Source organism: Rana temporaria, chromosome 6 (assembly GCF_905171775.1).
Source record: "Rana temporaria chromosome 6, aRanTem1.1, whole genome shotgun sequence".
Taxonomy (NCBI): Eukaryota; Metazoa; Chordata; class Amphibia; order Anura; family Ranidae; genus Rana; species Rana temporaria.
This window is the reverse complement of record NC_053494.1, coordinates 19,460,840-19,483,025: the sequence shown is the minus strand read 5'-3', so window position 1 is coordinate 19,483,025 and position 22,186 is coordinate 19,460,840. Positions and strand designations below refer to the sequence as shown.

Here is a 22,186-nt window from a genome sequence, read left to right as displayed (position 1 = left end):
CAGGCTTCCCGAGTTGCCAACACCTGGAGAAGGGAAATGGTGGAGACTTCAGAAGAATGCACAACCGCACTCCAAAAAAAACTCTTGTCTTTATTGTAAAATCAATGGTAAAATGCACTACAAAAAGGCAGCAACAATAAGGAAAATAGCCTACGCGTTTCACACTGGATAAGTGCTTAATCATTAGCCATGATTAAGCACTGATCCAGTGTGAAACGCGTAGGCTATTTTCCTTATTTTTGCTGCCTTTTGTAGTGCATTTTACAATAAAGACAACTCAAGAGTTTTTTTGGCGTGCGGCTGTCCATTCTGAAGTCTCCACCATTTGCCTCGTGCATTGCCGGCACCCTTGGTTTCCTGAGAGGTTCTTGCTCAGTACACCCACCTGGAGCGGTGACTCCCTTTACCTGGAGAAGGGAACCTCAAGGAATGGGGTCTTCCGGTCCTGTCAGGGCCCATTCCACCAGATGTGTCAGTGTTTGAGCTTTTTAGCATCAAGCGTTTGTTTTGCAGGATTGCAAATAGTTTTATGGGGTAGGTCTTCGAGCTTCTTCTGATGCAAGCTTTGGATGCAAGGTGCTTCAGCTGTCAGCAGAGTGTTTTGGGTTTGTTGATCCTTGTTTTCTGTGGGCCAGTTTGCTATGGTGTATCCCACCCCCTCAGTTTATTACTTGGGGTTTGCCTATGGTCTATGGATACAAAGTCCTGTACTGTGCGATCAAGATAATGGGAATTTTGACTGACCGTGAACTTGTTCTGCATAAAAAAAACAGCAAAACTTTGTGGGCCAACATACACAAATCTATGTAGTTTTTCAGCACCACCCAAGTTTGTCTTATGGTTAGCATTGCTTCTGAGCATGCGTGTTTGTACGTTGGATTTTTTGCCGATGGACTTGTGTACACATGATTGGAAAATCTGACAAGACACATTTGTTGTCGGAAAATTTTAAGGCACGCTATTCTACATTTGTTGTCGGAAAATTTTAAGGCACGCTATTCTACATTTGTTGTCGAAAATTTTGACAACAATTGTCCGATGGAGCGTACAAACGGTCGGATTATCCAACAAAACCCTGGCATCACACAATTCCTGTCCGAAAATCTGATCGTGTCTACGAGGCTTAAGTATGGGTGGACCATGCTCCAAAATGTGAACATTGGCCCAGATTCTCAAAGGGCTTACGACGGCGCAACGCAATGTACGCCGTCGTAAGTCCTAATCTGGGCCGTCGTATCTATGCGACTGATTCTTAGAATCAGTTACGCATAGATATCCATTAGATCCGACAGGCGTAAGGCTCTTACGCTGTCTGATCTTAAATGCAATTTTTTTTTGCCGCTAGGTGTCGCCTCCGTCGTTTTCCCAGTCGAGTATGCAAATTAGCTAAATACGCGAATTCCCGAACGTACGCGCGGTCGACGCAGTGAAGTTACGACGTTTACGTTAGTTTTGCGCGGCGTAAAGTTGCCCCTGCTATATGAGGGGCAACCAATGTTAAGTATGGCTGTTGTTCCCGTGTCGAAATGTTAAAATTTACGTTGTTTGCGTAAGTCGTCCGTGAATGGGGCTGGACGCCATTTACGTTCACGTCGAAACCAATGACGTCCTTGTGACGTCATTTGGAGCAATGCACCCTGGGATATTTTCCGGACGGCGCATGCGCAGTACGTTCGGCGCGGGAACGCGCTTAATTTAAATACTCCACGCCCCCTACCCGGCTAATTTGAATTAGGCGGGCTTGCGCCGGGTGATTTACGCTACACCGCCGCAACTTTACAGGCAAGTTCTTTGTGAATAAAGCACTTGCCTGTAAAACTTGCGGCGGCGTAACGTAAATCAGATACGTTACGCCAGCACAGTTTTACGCCCATCTACGAGAATCTGGGCCTTATTCTTTAAATATTAGCCTGTTTTCCAACATTCACCAGGCCTCTTCTGCAAGGGGTATCTGATTGTCCTGTCCAGGAACATTGCACAGAACTTACATTTGCTCATGTTTTTTTATTGCACCCAATTTCCTTGTTTGAACACTGGCCCTGTGCCAACTGGTTTATGGGTGGGGACAACCTTTGTGGCATTTTTGCCCAGCAGTAGTAGCATTGTGTTTCTTTAAAAAAAAAAAAACGTATAGTTTCTGTGCTTTATGGCCGATGCATGCAGGATTGTCCACTTGAAAACTGGGTGGTCCAAAGCTCAGGGTTTCCTTAGGTCTGTTGGTATCTGCAACCACTTCTGCCAGGATGTAATGATATGTGTATAAAATGATGAAAAGAGCGAGGGGGAAAAAATGTACCGTGTGGGATTTTGTATTTCACTTGCTGGCTTTGTGTAAATAAAAATTGTAAGTTTTTTCTCAGCGAGTATTCTTTTGCTTATTATTGTAAATAAAAAACACTAATGCCGCATACACACGACCGTTTTTCATGACGAGAAAAATTCAATTTTTCAAATTGGTCATTAACCACTTAAGGACCGCCTCCTGCACATTTACGTCGACAGAATGGAACGGCTGGGCACATGCACGTACAATGCTATTGTCCAGCCGTGGGGCGCGCGCCCGCGACCCGCTCCAGGACCCGATTGCCGCTGGAGTCCCGCGATCGATCCCCAGAGCTGAAGAACGGGGAGAGCCATGTGTAAACACGGCTTCCCCATTCTTCACTGTGGCGGCATCATTGATCGTGTGATCCCTTTTTATAGGGATACATAATCGATGACGTGACCCCTACAGCCACACCCCCCTACAGTTGTAAACACATAAACCCTTGTGTGGTTAACTCCCAAACTGTGCAATTGTCATTTTCACAATAAACAATGCATTTTTTGCTGTGAAAATGAGAATGGTCCCAAAAATGTGTCAAAAGTGTCCGCCATAATGTCGCAGTCACGAAAAAAATCGCTGATCGCCGCCATAAGTAGTAAAAAAAAATTTTTTTTATAAAAATGCAATAAAACTATCCCCTATTTTGTAAACGCTATATTTTGCGCAAACCAACCGATAAACGCTTATTGCGATTTTTTTTTTTTTTTTTACCAAAAATAGGTAGAAGAATACGTATCAGCCTAAAATGGAGGAAAAAATATTTTTTTATATATTTTTGGGGGATATTTATTATAGCAAAAAGTAAAATATATTGCATTTTTTTTCAAAATTGTTGCTCTATTTTTGTTTATAGCGCAAAAATAAAAAAACCACAGAGGTGATCAAATACCACCAAAAGAAAGCTCTATTTGTGGGGGGGGAAAAAGGACGCCAATTTTGTTTGGGAGCCACGTTGCACGACCGCGCAATTGTCTGTTAAAGCGACGCAGTGCCGAATCGCAAAAACTGGCTGGGTCCTTTAGCTGCATTTTGGTCCGGGTCTTAAGTGGTTAAAAAACACGTGTGTCATGTGTAGGCTCCAGAGCATTTTTACTCGCCGAGAAAAATGGGCATTAAAAATTTAGAACATGCTCTATTTTTTCTCGTCGTGCAAAAAAGGTTGTGTGTACACTTTAACGACGGGGGAAAAATGCGCATGCTCAGAAGCAAGTTATGAGACGGGAAATTGGCATATTCAGCCAAAGGGTGGCGCCATTCGAATGGAACTTCCTCTTTATAGTGCCGTCGTACGCCACCATGCTTTGCTCGAGCATTTTTTATCCCGATCGTGTGTATGCAAGGCAGGCTTGAGAGGAATCGCGTCAAGAAAACCTTTTTTCATGACATGAAAAGCGGTCGTGTGTACGCGGCATAAGGCTTGGTTCACGTGGCCGCGATTGCGATTTCATTAAGTTGGTCAATCCAAGTTGTGATGAAGATGCAATAAAGTAGTACCAGAACCTTTTTCTAAGTCTCTATGACTTGAGTTGCACCAATTAGAACGGGACCATTGCAGTTAATGGGATGCAACTTTGAACTCTCAAGGCGTAGGACAAGTCGCAGCAGTGTGAAGTCTAAAGCAGCTCATAGTTTTCTTTTTTCTCCCTGATCAACCAGCAGATTGAAGAAGAAAAAAAAAATAAACTGACTTGATTCCCCCCATCCATTCCATGATCAAGATGAAGAAATTCTCCCTGCAGAGCTATTGTTTTGACAGCAAGGAGACCTCCCTGCAATCAGAATACACTGATCAGCATGGCATGCTATAGCCTTCAGTGCTGATTGAGCAGGGAAAACTTGGCAGGGTGGGTTGTAGATCGACTTCTATATAACCACAGTGTGCCTATACATGAATCGATCACTGGTGAACTGGCTGGGTTAAGAGTTTTTCTAAAATCCAACTCAGAACTTGGTGGACTGAACTCACAGTGAAGGTCTGCTATGTCATAAGGAGCATCTAAAAATGTTAACTATGCCCAAGCGGTACCCTCAAAAAATGTACCTTGTGTCTTTTATTATTCCTGAAAAATAATGCAGTTCCTTGTATGTGAGGATGCCTAGGCCTACAGCGTCAAAGTTTAAGGGTCATCCAAATCACTGGGAATGATCCAATTATCTCATGCAAATAGAAACATCTGGATGAAAACATTGACGGGTGGTTGACGTGCTGACGTCATCGCAGTGTAACTTGTGAGAAAACGGGTGTCTGCAATACTTTTTATGGATGGTTTTATCTTCCCTTCTTGTGAGTGCAACTTTTATTTTTAAAGGGTTACTAAAAGGAAAAAAATAAAGTTTTCTTTAAAATAACAAACATGTTATACTTGCCTCCACTGTGGAGTTCGTTTGGCACAGAGTGGCCCCGATCCACGTCTTCTGGGGTCCCTCGGCGGCCGTCTCTGGTCCTCCCCGCAAGAACTCACCACATTCAGGCGAGAGAGCTCGCATGGTGATGAGTCCTTGCGGGCGCGCTCCCGTGATACAGCGAGCGGCCATAGCCGCTTAATATATCACTCGGCCCCGCCCCTCGGCATGCTGCATCACTGGATGTGATTGACAGCAGCGCCAGCCAATGGCTGCGCTGCTCTCAATCTATCCGCTTTAGCCAATCAGCGGCCAGGCTGAGCAGCGAAGAGGATCTTGGGACCAAGCGCCGGACTTTCGACGGGTCAGGTAAGTAAAACGGGGGCTCGGGGGGCGGCGTAATCGGATGTTTTTTCACCTTAATGCATAGATTGCATTAAGGTGAAAAAAATGTTTTCTTTACAACTCCTTTTAATAAATTCTCATTAATCTGATTTTCACTATGGAGAGTAGTTCTTCATTTTATGGGTATATGATCGGTGCCAAATCCTTGAATGTCTGGTGCTCTGAGCCTACCTGGTCCACCTTCTGTCCAACTCCATTGAGCTGCTGCTGGATACAGATCCGGATAGTGATCAACACTACAGGCTTATTAAGCTTGCCTTTTGGTAAGCGCGCAATTCATGTGGTGGAGGTGCACGTTTGTTGGCGGTGTTTCTATTAGGAGTTCACTCTTACCTACATGCAACAACTAGTGGTGTTTTCATCAAGAAGTCATTTCTATTTGCATGCGATAATTGGATCATTCCTCTATGACCCTCTGAGGACTGTTCACTATTCATTATTTTTAGTGGTGTATTGATTGTTTTTCTTTTGTATCACGATCATTTATTTTGTTTATATTTTTTAGTGCTGTTTCCCTTTTTTAATTTTCCATCTGTAAATGTGTGTGTGTGTGTGTGTGTGTGTGTGTGTGTGTGTGGGTGTGGGTGTGTGTGTGGGTGTGTGTGTATGTATCACGTTTGAGCTGCTGCCATTTTCCTAAAAAGATTTTTTTTCTTTGTTAATCGGTTTAGCGCAGAATTTGGATTTAATATCCAAATTACTGCTGACTCAGACTTCTAGTCTCAGGAGATTTGGAGTCAGATTTGGTGATGTCACTATTGCTGCTTACTGTTCTCCTTGCTGGAGATTCCAACATGCAAAGCCCTGCCCCCACCAAAATGGCCACCTTCTTACAAAGACAGTGCAGAATAAGCCATGGGTATTCGGTAATGGGGAAAAGTTTAACAGGAAGCCCATCAATAATCGTGACTAGTGCTTTGCTTGCATTTTTTTTTTTTTTTTGGCACAGCTCCCTCCAGTTGAGCACCAGGTTGATTTAAAACCAGGCATGTACTGGCCATTTGGACTACAGGGAGTTTCCCGGTGGGCCGATGGCTCAGCGGGCCAGTTTCGGTGACAGCCTGTCAAAGTAATGGCTGCGTGGCCTATTAATTTGAGCACCGCTGTACTGCCTATATGAGAAATAAAGTAGAACAGCTAATGGCCAGTGAATGGGGGGGGGCTTGGGTGGCCATTGACATTGGCTGGCCGGGGGGCCAGGTTTGTCCGGTTGGCATAGGAGAGACCTGCCACCAGCACTGCCCATCACCTCACTTCATAGTGCCTAACCCAGGTAAACCTCAGCGCCGCTACATTGCTGAAAGGCAGCCAATGGCTGTGCAGCAATGCCAATTTCTGAAATTCCAGCCAATGAGGCTGTAGCAATGTTCCTGAATGTCGTTAGCCCTCCAGCTTCACTTGTTGTTGTGTGTGTTTGCAAAATGTAAGTGGGCTGGTCTGAATGAAGTCTAGGGACAAATTTTTGTCCCAGTCCAACCCTGGTTAAAACCCACCATTTATTGCAGTTATGAAGTCAATAAAAAAGAAAGAAAGAAGGTTTTAATACATCTAGTGTACGTATTTGAATCCCTATTTGTGATTTCCAAAACATGAAGAGGTTCCCATCAATCCAATGGTCCCATCTCAGTGATCTTCCACCTCCAGCAAAAGAAGCCCCCACGCATTTCTAGTAACAGTGTTGCTTTAAGATCGAATTTGACGTGTGCCATAAAATCTGTTCTAATAGAAACGAATTTGACAAATAATTCAGCCCACAAGGTGTTCAAAACCACCGCATCTTTATTTAGCGATACCATAAATAAAATATGTTTCTGTAATTGCCCTAGCCCACTCAGAAATTAACAAAATATATATATAGAAAAGAGGCCGTGGCCAGCGTGCCACAACCTTTTGTCTAAAAAGGGTTGGGTTAGTAATGCACCACCATAGACATGTAACAGGACAGAAACTGTGCTTATCTAAACCATATACCAAATTATATAAATCACTTTTATTCCAAGTCACAGGGAGAAAGAGAGAAGAGTATACACCAAATACGCCTTTGTGGTTTTGGTTATTTTACATTTGCAATATCTGTTCAGTGCATGTTTCGTAAAGATGCATATTTTTTGGCATGAAAGTTACATAATACAACAAAGAATGTGGTAACAAAAATACATAGGCACTTTATGTCATATTTTGGATAAACTTGTGTTCGATGCTGATAGAGTCGAGATCTTTCCCTTATCTTTATACATTTTTTTATATTCAGGAGAGTGACCTATAAAAATAAGAACGCTTTAATTTTTTTTTTTTTTTTTATAGCTATGCATGCTTTTACCTCCTTGACACAGAGCTCTTGAGATCAGAATTTGGCCTAGGTAATGAGATGTTACAGGCTCCAGAAATGGGCCACAATCAATCACATTTTCAAGTCTGCAGACCACTAAGAACACAGCATTTTAATAGTGAAAGATCTTACAGTATATGCTTGGTTCAAGATAGTAACAGAAGCAAAGATATTTTGCTATTGATAAGAGTAACAGGCCTAGGAATGGCAGCTGTATCTCTGTTCAGTGTCCATTATTTGCCCGCCATCAGCGGAGTGACTGCACCTCAAGCTTACTACTTCCCAGAAACTAAGGCTGCAAGTTCTTGGATGGACATCTCTTTGTTGAGGTAACTCTCGTATTGACGTTTAGTAAGGCGCCCATTCCTTAGGGCATCTTCTATGTCAAATTTCTTGCCTGACTTCCTATCAAGGATAACTGTGGAGTCGCCATTTGGCCCTTTAATGGTGGTTTCCTCCCAATCGCATTCTTGGCTTTGTAAGTTGACATACATTTTCCAGTCGATCAAGCCCAAGTTTCGAGCTTCTTCTGGTGACATTTCTCGGCCAGTGTCGGGATCGATGACGACAATAGAGCGGCGGAGATGGTTCTCTCTCTGTTCCCTCTTGATCTGCATGGTCTCGAAGCGTTTGTTAAGCTCTTCAATTTCTGCATCTTTGTCTCGAGAGATTTTCTGTAATTCCCTCAACTCTTTTTCCAAAGAAGCCATGCGAGAATCTAGGTTAACACCACTGTCAACTTGTGTTAAGCTTCTCAGGCCCTGGGCTTCCTTCATGGTAATCTCAATCTCTGACTGCATGTGACGGGTCTCTAGCTGTAGACTTTGTTTTTCCATCTGAATTTTGTGAACTTCCTCTCTTAAGTATTCCAGTTCCTTGTTGGATTTGGAGTTGCTGAACTCTAATTCTGAAAGCTGTGCATGGAGGCGGTCAACCTCTGCTTCTAAATCTCGCTTATGCCTGCTCTCTTCCTCCATCATGGACTTCAGCCTCTGTATTTCTTGCTCAGTCTCAGCATCTTTTTCAACTTCTATTTTCTCTGTGAAAACCACTTTTTCCTTAACCTCCATCTTTTCCAATACAATGAACTTTTTCCTTAGTGCCTCCAGTTCAGACTCAAGAATTTGCCTTCTGTGTCTCTCTTCTTCTACTTGAAGTTTTAGCATGTTGTGTTCTTTCTCTTGCTGAGGATCTTGTTGTAGGACCACCTTTTGCTTCAGTGTCACTTTTTCTTTTGTCTCAATCTCTCTTTGCTCCAGCTCATTCAACCTATTTTTAAGCTTCTGGATCTCCAGCTCTGCCTCCCGCCTGGATAGTCGTTCCCTATCAAGCTCTTCAAGCTGGCGTTCAAGCTCTGATTTCCTCCACTGCAACTTGCGCAACTCCTCTTGCAGAGAATCCTTTTGTTTAAGCTCAGTTTGAATGCTCTTCGAAAAACTGTTGACTTCAGACTTCAACAGAGGATCCTCTTCGTATTTGACCACATCCTGCTGTACCACCTTTTCTCTCACCTGTGACAGCTCCATTTCTTTCTGCCTGATCTTTTCTTCATGGGTCATTCTTTCACGTTCTAAGTCAATACGCTTCTTCTGCTCTTCAGCCAACTTGGATCGTAAGGTTTCAACCTCCTTTTTGTTTTCAGGGTCTTCACGATATTGTAGAACCTCTTGAACCACCTCCTTAATTTGTACTTGAGGTTTTGTATCAATCCAGCTGTTTATCTCTTGCTTAAGCTGATTGATCTCTAGCTCAGAACGTTCCACCACTCTAGTCTTGTCCAAAATCTCCCCACGGAGCCTCTCTAGTTCAGCCACAACCTCTGGATCTGTCTTGTGCTTGATAACTTCTTTGGTTATCTCCTTCACTTCCACTTGTGGACCACGTGCTTTAAGGGCTGCTAGTTCGCTTTGGAAGATTTTCAGTTGCTCCTCTGCAACACGATATTTCCTTTCTTGCTCAACCAGCTCAACCCGCAAGTTGGTCAGTTCACTTTCAGCTTTAGGATCTGGTCGAATGATCTCGCGTACCTTCTCTTGGACTACAACTTTGGCATTTTCCTGCTCCATCAGACTTATCTTCCGTATTAGCTCATTTTTTTCTCGTTGAGTTATGCGTATCTTTGAAGACTCATCTTCATACTGCCTACGAAGGTCAGATACTTCCCTTTCAGAGGCAAGGTCTTTCTCTACTTTCAACACTTCCTTTACTGTGATCTTGCCTTCAGCCATAGCTCTCTCCTTCTCCAAACGTTTCAGTTTCTCCTGTAGGAGCTGCAACTCTTCCTCCTCCTTTTTCCGTTGAGCACTCTCTCTCTGCATGTTCTCCTGAAGTATCCTATGTTCTGAAGCCAACTGAGGATCATTTTGAAGCTTAACAACTTCTTTTTCTGTGATCTTTTCTTGGGGTTTGTTCTTTTCTTCTGTCAATATAAGAATGCGTTCCTTCAAGTTAGTAATCTCATTTTGCTTTGTGCTCTTTTGACGATTCAGTTCCTCAAACTCTTCCTTGAGCCTTTGGAGATCCTCCTGCTGCTCTCTGTCCTTCTCAATTCTTAGTACTTCTTTAACTATATACTGCTGCCCACCTTCCTTTTGCTCATACTCTAAGGTCCGAACCTTTATTCTCAGGGTTTCCAATTCATCCTGCAAAGATTTATTCCTACGCTGCTCTTCTGAAACTCTTTCAAGGACCTTATGGTATTCCTCTTCCAGTTGAGGATCTGGAACTTTCTTCAGAACTTCTTTCTTTACTATGGTCTCTTGAGGTTTTTGATTCTGGAGATAAATGATCTCCTCTTGAGAGCTCCTTATCTCAGATTCCAGTTGCTGCCGTCTTTGTGCCTCATCAGCCAACATATTCTTAATCCTCCAAGTCTCTTCAGGGGGTTTCTCAGAACGAACCATCTGGACCGACTCGTTTCTTATTTCTTCATCTGGCTGCTGTATAAATTGAAAAAAAAAATACTTTTTTTTTAGGTTTTGTTTGGAGTAATGCCACATCATATGCTGTCAAATATCTTAAGACATTGAATGCTATGGACAATTTGTCAGAGAGTGTAAAAGTTGCATGATTAGCCTCTAGTTGCCCATTCCTCAGCCTTTATGCCACATGCTAGGTAGAATTCAGTTGCACTGGTAAAGTACTTCTAAAGAATAAACTTTGTTTTAAACTGCTGCTACCTGTAGAAGTAGAGTGTATACTCATCCTACCAGGTCATAGGTGTGCGCAGCATATTGCATTAGGGTGTGCACCCCAAAGCAATAGGGCAGAAGGCCAATGGACAGTGTCGGTAGAGCAGCGGAGGATGTCAACAGGGAAGAGATTAGTGTCAGTTTATTTTTTTTTATTATTACTTTTACAATTTTTTTTTTTTTACATTATTATTATTATTTTTTTTACAATATTATTTTCTTTTATTTAAAAAAAATAATAATTAGGAGCCCCATGGGGCCCTAGGTGAAATATTAGGGATCTAAACAGACCCCTTATGTCTCACTTTTGAGACAGTGAAAGGGACTGAAGACAGAGATTCCCCAGTCCCATTCTCTGCAGCCAAGTAGCAATTGGAATCTGCCCAACACATGGTCATTAGGGTGTGCCCAGGCACACCTGGCACACGCCTATGTACCAGGTGTTTGTGCTGTTTTCCAAGGTCTACTGGGAAACTGACACTTCTGGGAGTGTCAATCTTTGTCCCTTGTGGTTCTCGCTGGTTCTTCTCTCAAATTATTTCACTGCAGAAGAAAGTGACAAAGTCAGGAGGAACCAGCAAGAGCTGCAGGGACCTAGGAACTCCCAGTAGACATTTTAGGGGACCTTTCCAAATAGAGTAGAGTTTGGTAGCATAGGCACCAGTAAAGGCGAGTATTCACTCTTCCTATACAGGTAACAGCAATTTTAATACTTCCCCACACTTTAAGCTTAGACAATGGACAAACATGGCCATCAATCTTTTTGCCTTCTACCTATCCAAGCAAAAAACTTTAAATAGCTCTGAATAGAATTACTCTTTAACATTTAGCCCCAATATAATTTTAGTTCTTATACAGATAACACTGGAAGGCATTTCTTTCAGTTACAGGCTACTCCCATTCTTTGCTTGGCCCAAGCTCTGTGAACGTTCACGGAAAACCGATGTGCAAAAAAGTTAATGATGTTTATTACCTGACGCAGTAGGTTCTGCGCAAATTCCAGGGTCTGTAGCCTCTGCTTGTTGACAGCGTTGGCCTCTGTAAACCTTGCAGACAAATCTGCCTCCTGTTAAACATAAGCAAGAGTGTTTTATGGTTCAGGAAGTCTGAAGCTGGCATTTAAAAAAAAAAAAAAAAGAAAACTGTAGAAAAAAAAAGTAAAAGGCTTTTAAAGTACCTCGTCCTTCACTTTGTTTGCAGGCGACACAATTCTGGAACGTTTAGGATATGAACTTCTCCTGTTCTCCATATCCAGGACTGACCGCAGCTTCTCGGCATCCATTTCATAATCCTGTTTGATAACAGATGAGATCCATGAACACCCAAACAATAGATCACATCATAGATGCCCCGTGTGGAGCTTACGGATCTAGTAAAGAAGGTTTTACTTTTGGCTGTTAAAGCGGAGTTCCACCCAAAAATTGAACTTCCACTTAATCCACTCCTCGCCCCCTTTATGCCACATTTGGCATGTAATTTTTTTTTTGGGGGCTTCAGGAGGAGTGGCACTTCCTGTCTCACTTCCCAAAAAGTTGGGTACCAATTGGCTTACCCACGCATCTTCTATTCCCATTAACAGGACTGAATTTATAGTTTTGTAATCCTATGGGCAAGCTTTTGCCATCATAAAGGAAAAATAGCAAAAAAAAAGGAAACCTAATGCAACCACCACATGTAAGGATTAGTAAGCTACAATATATTACAATGTTGCTTTTGGGTTTAGATACACTTTTTGATTCTTATAAAGTAAAACTATATACCAAGCTGCAACTGTTTATTTACCTTGGCCGCCTGCTGATATTGCTGCGCGCTGCTGCTCACATGATCCAGTTCTTGCTCTCGGTCAGCGATCTCGCCCACTAGAAGCTGCCGAAAAACAAAAGCGAATTCAGAAAACCTTGTTAACACATGATCATAAAGAGAGGATTTTGTAGTAGTGGCCTCACCTATTTCTTTTTTTACTATTATGACATCTCTGAGCTTCACTATAAAGTTTCGGAAAAAAAAAAAACTGTGTTGCCAATAGTAACTACTTGCAAGAAATCACTTGTTATGGGCTACACAGCCTTGTAAGATCCTGGGAAAGAGGTGAAGGATCGAGCAGGAAGCTCTGAAATGCATAGCCACTTCCACAGGACAACCCACATGACATTGCTTCCACACCTGCTCCTCTGCGCGCTCCATGATGATTACTGGCACTTCCTGTTTGGGTGTGCGTCAGTCTTGCGCCTTCCACACAGAGCCTGGTGCCTTCACAAGCAGGGTGAGATGTCAGTGGGGTGGACTGTGGTGTTTTTAAACGCCTTTTATGCGTTTATCTACACCCCCCCTGTTCGGTTCACAGCAGAACTTCAGGGGGAAAAAGTTCTAACCCGAACGGTGAAGCTCATTGAAGTCGTTGGGAGCCAAACAGAAAAAATAAAAAAGTCCCCATTTTGAAGGCTTATATGGACGTAGTTGGCCATAAAAGGGGTATGGGGATCCGGGTACTGCCCTGGGGGCCAAGTATCAATGCAAAACTATTTTTCAAAATAGTTTTTTTTTTTAGGAGCAGTGATTTTAATGATGCTTAAAGTGCAACAATAAAAATGAAAAATTCTTTTAAATATAGTGCCTGGGGGGGTCCCCTTAGTCTGCCTGTAAAGTGGGGCATCGGTACCATGTATAGAACCTGCTGCAGCAAAAATGAAATTTCTAAAGAAAAAAAAATGACTCGTTGTTGCAATTGCTGGCACACAGCTATTGAAGAACAAAACATAAAGAAAGTAAAGAAATTGGCATAGGGCCCCCCCAAAATTAATTCCAGATCTTAATCCAAGCATGCAGCCTGACAGGTCAGGAAAGGGGGGGGGTGCTTTTGGTGCTCTGCCCCCCCCACCTCAAAGCACCTTGTCCCCAGGTTTGTGGGGGTCTGCGGGGGGCTTATCGTTATCTTGAAGTCCTCTTTAACAAGGGGGCCCCCAGATCCCAGCCCTCCCCTATGTGAATGAGTATGGGGTACTATGTACCCCTACCCATTCACCTAAAAAGTTACAAAAACAGACAGTTTTTGACAATTCCTTTATTTAGAAAAAAAATTAAAACGGTGTCCTCCGATGTAAGACAATTGTCAATCACTCCGCCCACCGCACCCAAACAACAAAAAACGCTGCGCCTTCATTGACAGCCAAAATGCCCCCTCTGCCATTTGACAGTTCTTATTTGGGTAAGGGCGAGGTCACCCAACTATGTAACCTGGTGGCACCACCCCTTGTGATGTCACAGGCCGATGCGTGTTAGGTCAGTGATGTCACAAGGTGGGTGGTGCCCCCCAGGTGACATCGCCCGGTGCCCACGCCCATACCTATATAAGAACTGTCAAACAGCAGAGGAGGTGGTCGGCCATTAATGAGTAAGAAGCGTGGTGGTGTGATCGACGATGGATTTACATCGGGAGACACATTTTTTCCTTTTCTTTATTTTTTTTTAAATAAAGGAATTGTGCTTTTATTACTTTTTGCCAATTTTTTGGCGATTGGGTAGTGGTACATAGTATCCCATACTCATTCAGATAGTTGGGGGGGGGGGGAGGGGGCTTCCGGTTGAAGGGGGTTTTCAGATTCCGATAAGCCCCCCGCCTGCAGACCCCCACAACCACAGCCCAGGGTTGTAGGGAAAGAGAGCCTTGTCCTCATCAACTTAAGGATAAGGTGTTTTGGGGTGGGGCAGAGCCTGCCCTAAAGCACCCCCCCCCATGCGGCCTGGTATGCGTCGGGAGGGAGCGCTCATCCCCCCCACTTTCCTGACCTGCCAGGCTGAATGCTCAGATAAGGGTCTGGTACCCCACACAGTTATTTTTTTATTTTGAGGTAGTAGAGGGGACCGTTTTTTTTAATTTTTATTCAGCTGTCAGCGGGGAGGACCATTTACAGCTGATGACTAAATCATTGTTAAGGACGCCACCGCTGGCTTCCCAGCTCCGCTCCTCAACGAGCAGCTAAGCTTTGCCCAATCAGAGCGCAGAATGCACTGTTCAGCACGCAGTACATTGCAGGACGAACACCCTGCAAATTCAGGCGTTCCCCCAAACAGGACGAACCGCCAATGTTTGGTCCAAGCACGAGTTCACTGTTACCCAACACTACCGTTAATCCAGTGAGTTGCCAATTAATATTTTATTAAACTGGGTGATTTTAATGCTAGTGGGCGCCCCCTTTCTCCCATATATTTTAAGGAAACTGGTTAGCTGTCATGAAAATATTTTACATCGAAATTTTTTTACCCGTTGGTTCTTCAGCTTGCTTTCCACTTGTTTGACGCTGTCTGTGTCTTTGGGCTCATAGTTGGGAAGATTACGTAGCCACCCGTCGACTTGGTCATAGCCATTTCGGTAGTTCAGATAGGCAATCTTGGATTTCTGCAAGCCCTGAGACCTAAATGAAAAAAAAAAAGACATGCAAGCTAAAATACGCTGCAACAAAAAGGCTTCGCTGAGGTCCGATTTGCATTGTTGTCAAAGTCAACTTTTTTTATTATAATTTGTGTTATGATTTTATATAACATAGCTCCCAAATGTCCCTGATTTTCGAGGGACTGTCCCCGATTTGGAGCAATGTCCCTCTGTCCCTCATTTTGGTCTGATCTATATTATAAAAAAAAAAAATTAAAATGTTTTTATTTTTTTATAAAAAAAAGGGGAGTTGCCATCTGGGGACCTCGGGGCCTTTAATAATAAATAAAAAAAATATATATATAAAAAAAAATATATATATTTTTTTTAGAAAGGGGGGTTGTCATCCAGGGCCCGGGGGAAATCCGGGCCCCTGGGGACCCCCGTACCCCTAAAAAAATAAAAATAAAATTGTCCCTTTAATAAAAAAATAAAATAAAAATATTAGAAAAAATATATATATATTTTTTATAAAAAATGTATTAAAAAAAAGGGGGGGTTGCCATCCGGGGACCTCAGGACCTCTAAAAAAATAAATAAAAAAATTGGCCCTTTAATAAAAAGGCATCCAAAAAAAAAAAGGGGGAGTTGACATCTGGGGCCCTGTGGGGTTACCATCTGGGCCCCTTACAGGTGTACTGCCTATACCCCCCTGATGGCGGCCCTGGGTCAGGTACTCTGTGACCGCGCCCACAAACCCAATTGCCGCCGGTGTCCCCGCGATCGGATCACCGAGCTGAAGAATGGGGAGAGGTAAGTGTGAACAAACCTCTCCCCGTGCTTCCTAGTCAGCCTGTCACTGATCGTCTGTTCCCTGTCATAGGGAACGACGATCAGTGACGTGACAAGCCACGCCCCCACACAGTAAGAATCACTCAGCAGGTCACACTTAACCCCTTCAGCGCCCCCTACAGCTTAACCCCTTCACTGCCATTTTCACAGTAAGCAGTGCATTTTTATAGCATCGATCGCTGTAAAAATTACAATGGTCCCAAAATAGTGTCAAAAGTGTCCGCCATAATGTCGCGGTCACGATAAAAATCGCAGATCGCCGCCATTACTTGTAAAAAAAATAATAATAATGAAAATGCCATAAAACTATCCCCTATTTTGTAGACGCTATAACTTTTGCGCAAACCAATCAATAAACGCTTATTGAGATTTTTTTTTTTTAACCAAAAATATGTAGAATAATACGTATCGGCCTAAACTGTTCTTTGGGGGATATTTATTATAGCAAAAAGTTAAAAATATTGCTTTTTTTTAAATTGTCGCTCTATTTTTGTTTATAGCGTAAAAAATAAAAACCAGCAGAGGTGATCAAATACCACCATAAGAAAGCTCTATTTGTGGGGAAAAAAGGACGCCAATTTTGTTTGGGTGTCACGTCGCACGACCGCGCAATTGTTAGTTAAAGCGACGCAGTGCCGAATCGCAAAAAGGGGCAAGGTCCTTTAGCAACAAAATGGTCCGGGCCTGAAGTGGTTAAAAGTGTTTACTTCCTATTGAACAGAGAGCCAACGTACACTGGAGCACATCTCACCTGCTCTGAATCTGCTGGTCCAGCTGTGCATAGCGTTGGTTCAGTTTGGACACTTCAGCCTCCTGGCGCTCTATATCGGGACAATGCTCCTGGAAACGATTGGCCAGATTGTGGCAGCACAATTTGCTGTTGTGTAAATTCTGCTCCGCTTCTGAAAGGACACCTCTTCCTTTCTGCAATTCATTACTCATGGCCTGGAAGGAAGAAAAAGCTGATCAGCAAATCTTTGTCTGATTATCCGGTCGTGTTTACACAAGTCCATCGGACAAAACTCCAAAGTACAAACAGTTACTGAAGTCAACATTTAGCTAACCAGTTCAACATAGCTTGACCCTTTTTATGACCTATGGCATGTATGATACAACAGTGCTATCCAGGGCTTTTTTTCAGGGGGAACTTGGGGGAACTCAGTTCCACCACCTTTGGCTCAGACCCTTTGGTGCCTGCTCACCACAATCACTTGTAAACACAGAAGTCTGGTTTATGTGTTTACAAGTGACAGCTTTGTAACCCCCTGAACTCTGCACTCTGTATGTAATGCAATTCTGGTATTTAATGCCCCTTTAAGACCCTTATACTGTTTGTGAAATCTGAACGGGTCGTGGTTGAGTTCCTGCACCTATTTTCTGAGAAAAAAAGCTCTGGTGCTATCTAGAGGTCTACTCTCATTAAAGTGGTAGTAAACCGCAGCAGTTAACCACTTGCCGACCGCCTAATGTACTGTGGCAGGTTGGCTCTATTGCGCGAAATCACATACCTGGATGTCATTTCGTGCAGCAGCCACTGGGTGGCGTGCGCACATCGCTGGAGGCGGGATCACGCGCAGATTGGATAGAGGGGGAGCCTATCAGCAGGTCCGGCGGACCCGATGTCCTCTGGCCACCCCCGATCGTTCCCGAGAGAGGTAAAACAACGATTTGCCTATGTAAACAAGGCAGATGTCCGTTCTGACAGGGGAGAAGATGGAGATCTCGTGTTCCTGCTAAGCAGAAACATGGATCTCTGTCTTTATCCAGTCACAGCAATCCCCACACACAGTGAGCAAGCACCCCCTAGGGATACATTTAACCCTTTGATCACCCCTGATGTTAACCCTTTCCCTGCCAGTGTCATTAGTACAGTTACAGTGCATATTTTTAGCACCGATCACTGCAATAAGTGGAGTTGGAAATAATATTAATATTAGGATAAATTCTGTAGTGAATCTTTAGAAGAGGATCAGCCTCTTTTAAAAGCTCCCGCCCATAGCGATCCTCTTATTTCCAGACATACTGCCGTTTTTTTTGCTCACCGACAATTCCATCAGCTTTTTGTCCACGGTACTTGGGTCCTCGGGTATAGTGTCATCCAGGCCCAGCTTGTTCTCATAAGTAGACAGGAGATCTCTGCTTGTCTGCAAACTGCCTTCTAAACGATTGGCTGCCTCAATCCTGCAAGACACAACCAGGTTAAAAAGAAAAAGAAGTCTTACTATCCCTGAAGACCCCAAATATACATACATGGTACAGTTGCAACATGAGCTCAAGAAAACATGGGCCACGTTATGACCTCTGTTCCTGCAGCCCACTTTCTCTATTCACCCTGCACTGCATAGTTAAAGTGGTTGTAAACCTCAGATGTGAAATATGAATAAAGCATATCCCTCTATAGTGTACACTTGTCTCAATCCAAAGCACTAAGTGCCATTTCTGTCTGCCGCTTCATTCCTCTACTATCAGCATGAGTCGCTTCTGACAAGTTTTTCTGACACCAAGAGAAAAAAAGGTGACAGGTGAAGGATCTCAAACTGATTGACAGCCTCAGCTCTATTCCTGTGTGAAGGGGGCATGTCACTTCCCTCCAATCAGCTCTCAGAGCTCCCCGCCCCTCACTGTGTGCAATTTCAGCTCTCATACTTCATATTCCCATCGCACACATTCCTGGATGAGCTGAAATTAGGGTCCCGCAGCAACAACCAGCTGGAAACTGGTTTAAAGCGGGAGATCACCCGAATTTTTTTTTTTAACCTTAGCTTGATGCTTATTTTGACTAGGGGAATCGGGTGTTTTTTTTTTAAATCTAAGCCGTACTTACCGTTTTAGAGAGCGATCTTCTCCGCCGCTTCCGGGTATGGTCTTCGGGACTGGGCGTTCCTATTTGATTGACAGGCTTCCGACGGTCGCATACATCGCGTCACGAGTAGCCGAAAGAAGCCGAATGTCGGTGCGGCTCTATACGGCGCCTGCGCACCGACGTTCGGCTACTTTCGGAAAATCGGGACGCGATGTATGCGACCGTCGGAAGCCTGGACTGGGACAAAAATTTGGCCCTGGACTTTATCCAGACTGGCCCACTTTGACAGGTCTCTCCCATAGCGGCCGGACAACTCTCGCATCCCCCCCCCCGGCCACCCAAGCCCCCTCTTCCCCTTCACTAGCCACTAGCCGTTCTACTTTATTACAGTAGAACGGCTGGTACTGGTACTCTTATAGGCAGTACCAGTGGGGAAGCTAGACATTATTTCACCCGGGGCAAAGAATCAGTTCGGTGCCCCCCCTTATGGGACAAGATTAGGCAGAAGTGAAAAACTCCCAGGCCATAGCTGTTGAGTCAGCTGTCTGTCCCCTCCCCCATGCTCCTCTGTCGTCCCCCCTGCTCCTCTGTCGTCATCCCTGCTCCTCTGTCGTCGTCCCTGCTCCTCTGTCGTCATCCCCCTGCTTCTTTGTTCCCCCCAGGTGAGCGCTGCGGGGAGAGAGAGGAGGTGAGCGCTGCGGGAAGGAAGCAACAGAGGAGCGGAGGGGGGTGGCGGTCTGCTATTACTGAAGCCGGCCCACTGAGCCATCGGCCCACCGGGAAACTCCCTGTAGTCCCAATGGCCAGTCCATCCCTGGTCCTCAGGTGTTTCCTTGTGGTACTGTTGGAATGCAGTTACCCTACATAATGCAGTGTTTGTATTTAGATGTATGTACACGACTCCCAGTCTTGGAAGGCTTAAAGTTGACTTTGGTGGTCTCTTACTTGTCTTGGGAGCAGTTCAGGAGCTCGTTGACCTTGTCGTATTTTTTGTTGGTTTCATTGATTTTGCTGCGCAGGATGGGCGTGCTGGAAACCTCTGGAGATTTGGACAGATAAACCTCACACTCTTGCACCTTCATAGTTTTGTCTGGCTCTATCCGACGCACGTTATTGGAAATATTCTGCAAGGAAAGAAAAGATGTAAGAGCTCTGCAACCGACATTCCAGTTTGTCAGTGAAAACATGAAAAATACCAAATCTACCATTTATATAGTGCTGCAAGGAGACACAAAAGGAATCACACGGGAGAGCCATTTGGTACTGCTATCGGCAGTGCATCTAAACTCAAAAACAAGAAAGTGTAATGAATTGCATCTTACTTGTCCTTGATGTGATGGTTGAATTTTTTTCCTTTTTTCCACCCTTTTAGGTAGATTCAGTAAGAGTTAGGCCAACTTATCAGTAGATAAGTCGACCTAACTCAGAATCTACGCCGACCTATGTTTAAGCGTATGCTCAAACAGAGATACGCTTAAACATATCTAAGATCTTAGATTGCAATTTTTCGGATGGCCGCTAGGTGGCGCTTCCATTGCGGTCGGCGTAGATTATGTAAATGAGTTTGTACGCCGATTCACGAACGTACGCCCGGCTGCCGCAGTCGATTTACGCCGTTTCCGTAAGGCATTAGGAGGCCTAAAGTTATTCCACCTATTAGGTGGAATAACAATGTTAAAGTATGGCGGCCGTTCCCACCGCGAGGTTTAAATTTTTAACGTCGTTTGCGCAAGTCGTCCGCGAATCGGGATTTACATTGTCCACGTGGAAATCAATAGGCCCGTGTGGCGTACGTAACCCGCAATGCACACTGGGAAATGTAGTCGCCCGGCGCATGCGCAGTGACAAAAAACGTCAAAAACGTGAGGTCAAGCCTCATTACCATTAAACACGCCCCCCCAACCCATTTGAATTAGGCGCCTTACGCCCGCCGCATTTACACTACGCCGCCCTAAGGAGGCAAGTACTTTGTGAATCATGTACTTGCCTCTCTTACTTAAGGCGGCGTAGTGTAAACACACTAGGCTACGTCGACCTAGATTTGCGCGCCCCTACCTGAATCTACCTATTTATTTTCACTTGGTGATCTTGCCAGTAACACACTTTCTATCCTAGGGTGACAGCGCTCACTCACTGTACCGTATCTAGTAGACATGTGCAATTTGCTTTGTTCCGAATTTGTTTAACTAATTTTGACAAATTAGTAGTTAATTCCGAAATCTTTCATTTTCGAATCTCGGAAATTTAGAAATTCTGAATTTTGGAAATTTGAAAATTCTAAATGAGGAAATTCGAAAATTCAAAATGAGAAGTTTTGGAAATTTTGATAAATTCTAAAAAATCCATAAATGAAAATGAAAATCTGAAGATTCTAAAGAATGAAAATCTGAAGATTCTAAAGAATGAAAATCCGAAAATTCGAAATCCCGAAAATCTGAAATAACTAACTTATGCTCGGAATTTCCGACAACAAATGTTCGATGGAGCTTTTTTGTCGGAAATTCCAACCGTGTGTAGGCTTCATCGGACATTTTCTGTTGGAATTTCCAACAACAAAAATTTGAGAGCTGGTTCTCAAATTTTCCGACAACAAAATCCGTTATTTAAAAATTCCGAGCCTGTGTAGACAATTCCGACGCACAAAATTCCACGCATGCTCTGTCTGGTAAAACTAGCGTTCGTAATGGAGTCACACTGTAAAGAACTGAAAAGCACAAGGCTGAAAAGCGCAAATCGTTTCCCACCAAACTTCTACCAACACGAGATTAGCAGAAGGAGCCCAAAGGGTGGCGCACTTGGTATGGAACTTCCATTTTATTGTGCCATCGTACGTGATCGCATTCTTGACGTTCGAAATTTCCGACAACATTTGTGCGACCGTGTGTATGCAAGACAAGTTTGAGCCAAAATTCCGTCGGAAAATTATCCACGGTTTTGTTGTCGGAATGTCCGATCGTGTGTACACGGCATTATAATAACTTAACTATTAAATTCTAGGTATTGGAATTTCCTTTAAAATTTGGCTGTTAGTGAACGTAACGAATACATCCAAAATTACGAATTATCCGAAACAACAAATGGAACGCAACGATCTAATAATAATAAAATGAAAAATAATGCTTCTGTAAAACGTGGTTCTACTGGACTGAGTTTACTTGCTCTTTGGAATAAACATGTGCAATTCGTTTAGTTCCGAATTAGTTTAACAGATTTTGACAAATTCGTAAATTCCGAAATTTCCGAATTTTAGAATTTCGGAAATCTTGAATTTTCGGGAATTTGAACATTTGAAAATTCGAAATTTTGGAATATTTAAATTTCAGAAATTCCAAAATCTGAAATTTTGAAAATTTGGATTTTATCAATTTCTGAATCCCCGAGAAATGCAAAAAATATAATGTAACTAAAACAAAAACGAACACATTTTTCGGCAGTGCACATGTCTACTTTGGAATACAGAGACATCGTAGGTTCACAGACCTAGTTAGGCTTTTTGGATACTTTTGGTGGTTCAGGATTATGTCTTCTTCCCACAAGCACTCGGATATCGCCACACTCCACCACCTCT

The 22,186-nt window shown here is 43.5% G+C and overlaps 1 protein-coding gene across 2 annotated transcripts in view; it reads right to left on the bottom strand.

Moving 5' to 3' along the window:
* Nucleotides 1-6,835: 6,835 nt before the first annotated feature.
* PPL (periplakin) overlaps nt 6,836-22,186 on the bottom strand; it is a 113,708-nt gene continuing 98,357 nt past the window's right edge. For both annotated transcript variants that reach the window (XM_040356392.1, XM_040356393.1), the window contains 8 exons: nt 19,564-19,742; nt 17,858-17,996; nt 16,567-16,760; nt 14,856-15,006; nt 12,377-12,460; nt 11,772-11,885; nt 11,568-11,660; nt 6,836-10,342 (listed from right to left, as the gene is read on the bottom strand). In XM_040356392.1, coding sequence (XP_040212326.1) covers nt 7,679-10,342; nt 11,568-11,660; nt 11,772-11,885; nt 12,377-12,460; nt 14,856-15,006; nt 16,567-16,760; nt 17,858-17,996; nt 19,564-19,742 — 3,618 coding nt within the window. In that variant the 3' untranslated portion in view covers nt 6,836-7,678. The remainder of the gene's footprint in view (nt 10,343-11,567; nt 11,661-11,771; nt 11,886-12,376; nt 12,461-14,855; nt 15,007-16,566; nt 16,761-17,857; nt 17,997-19,563; nt 19,743-22,186) is intronic.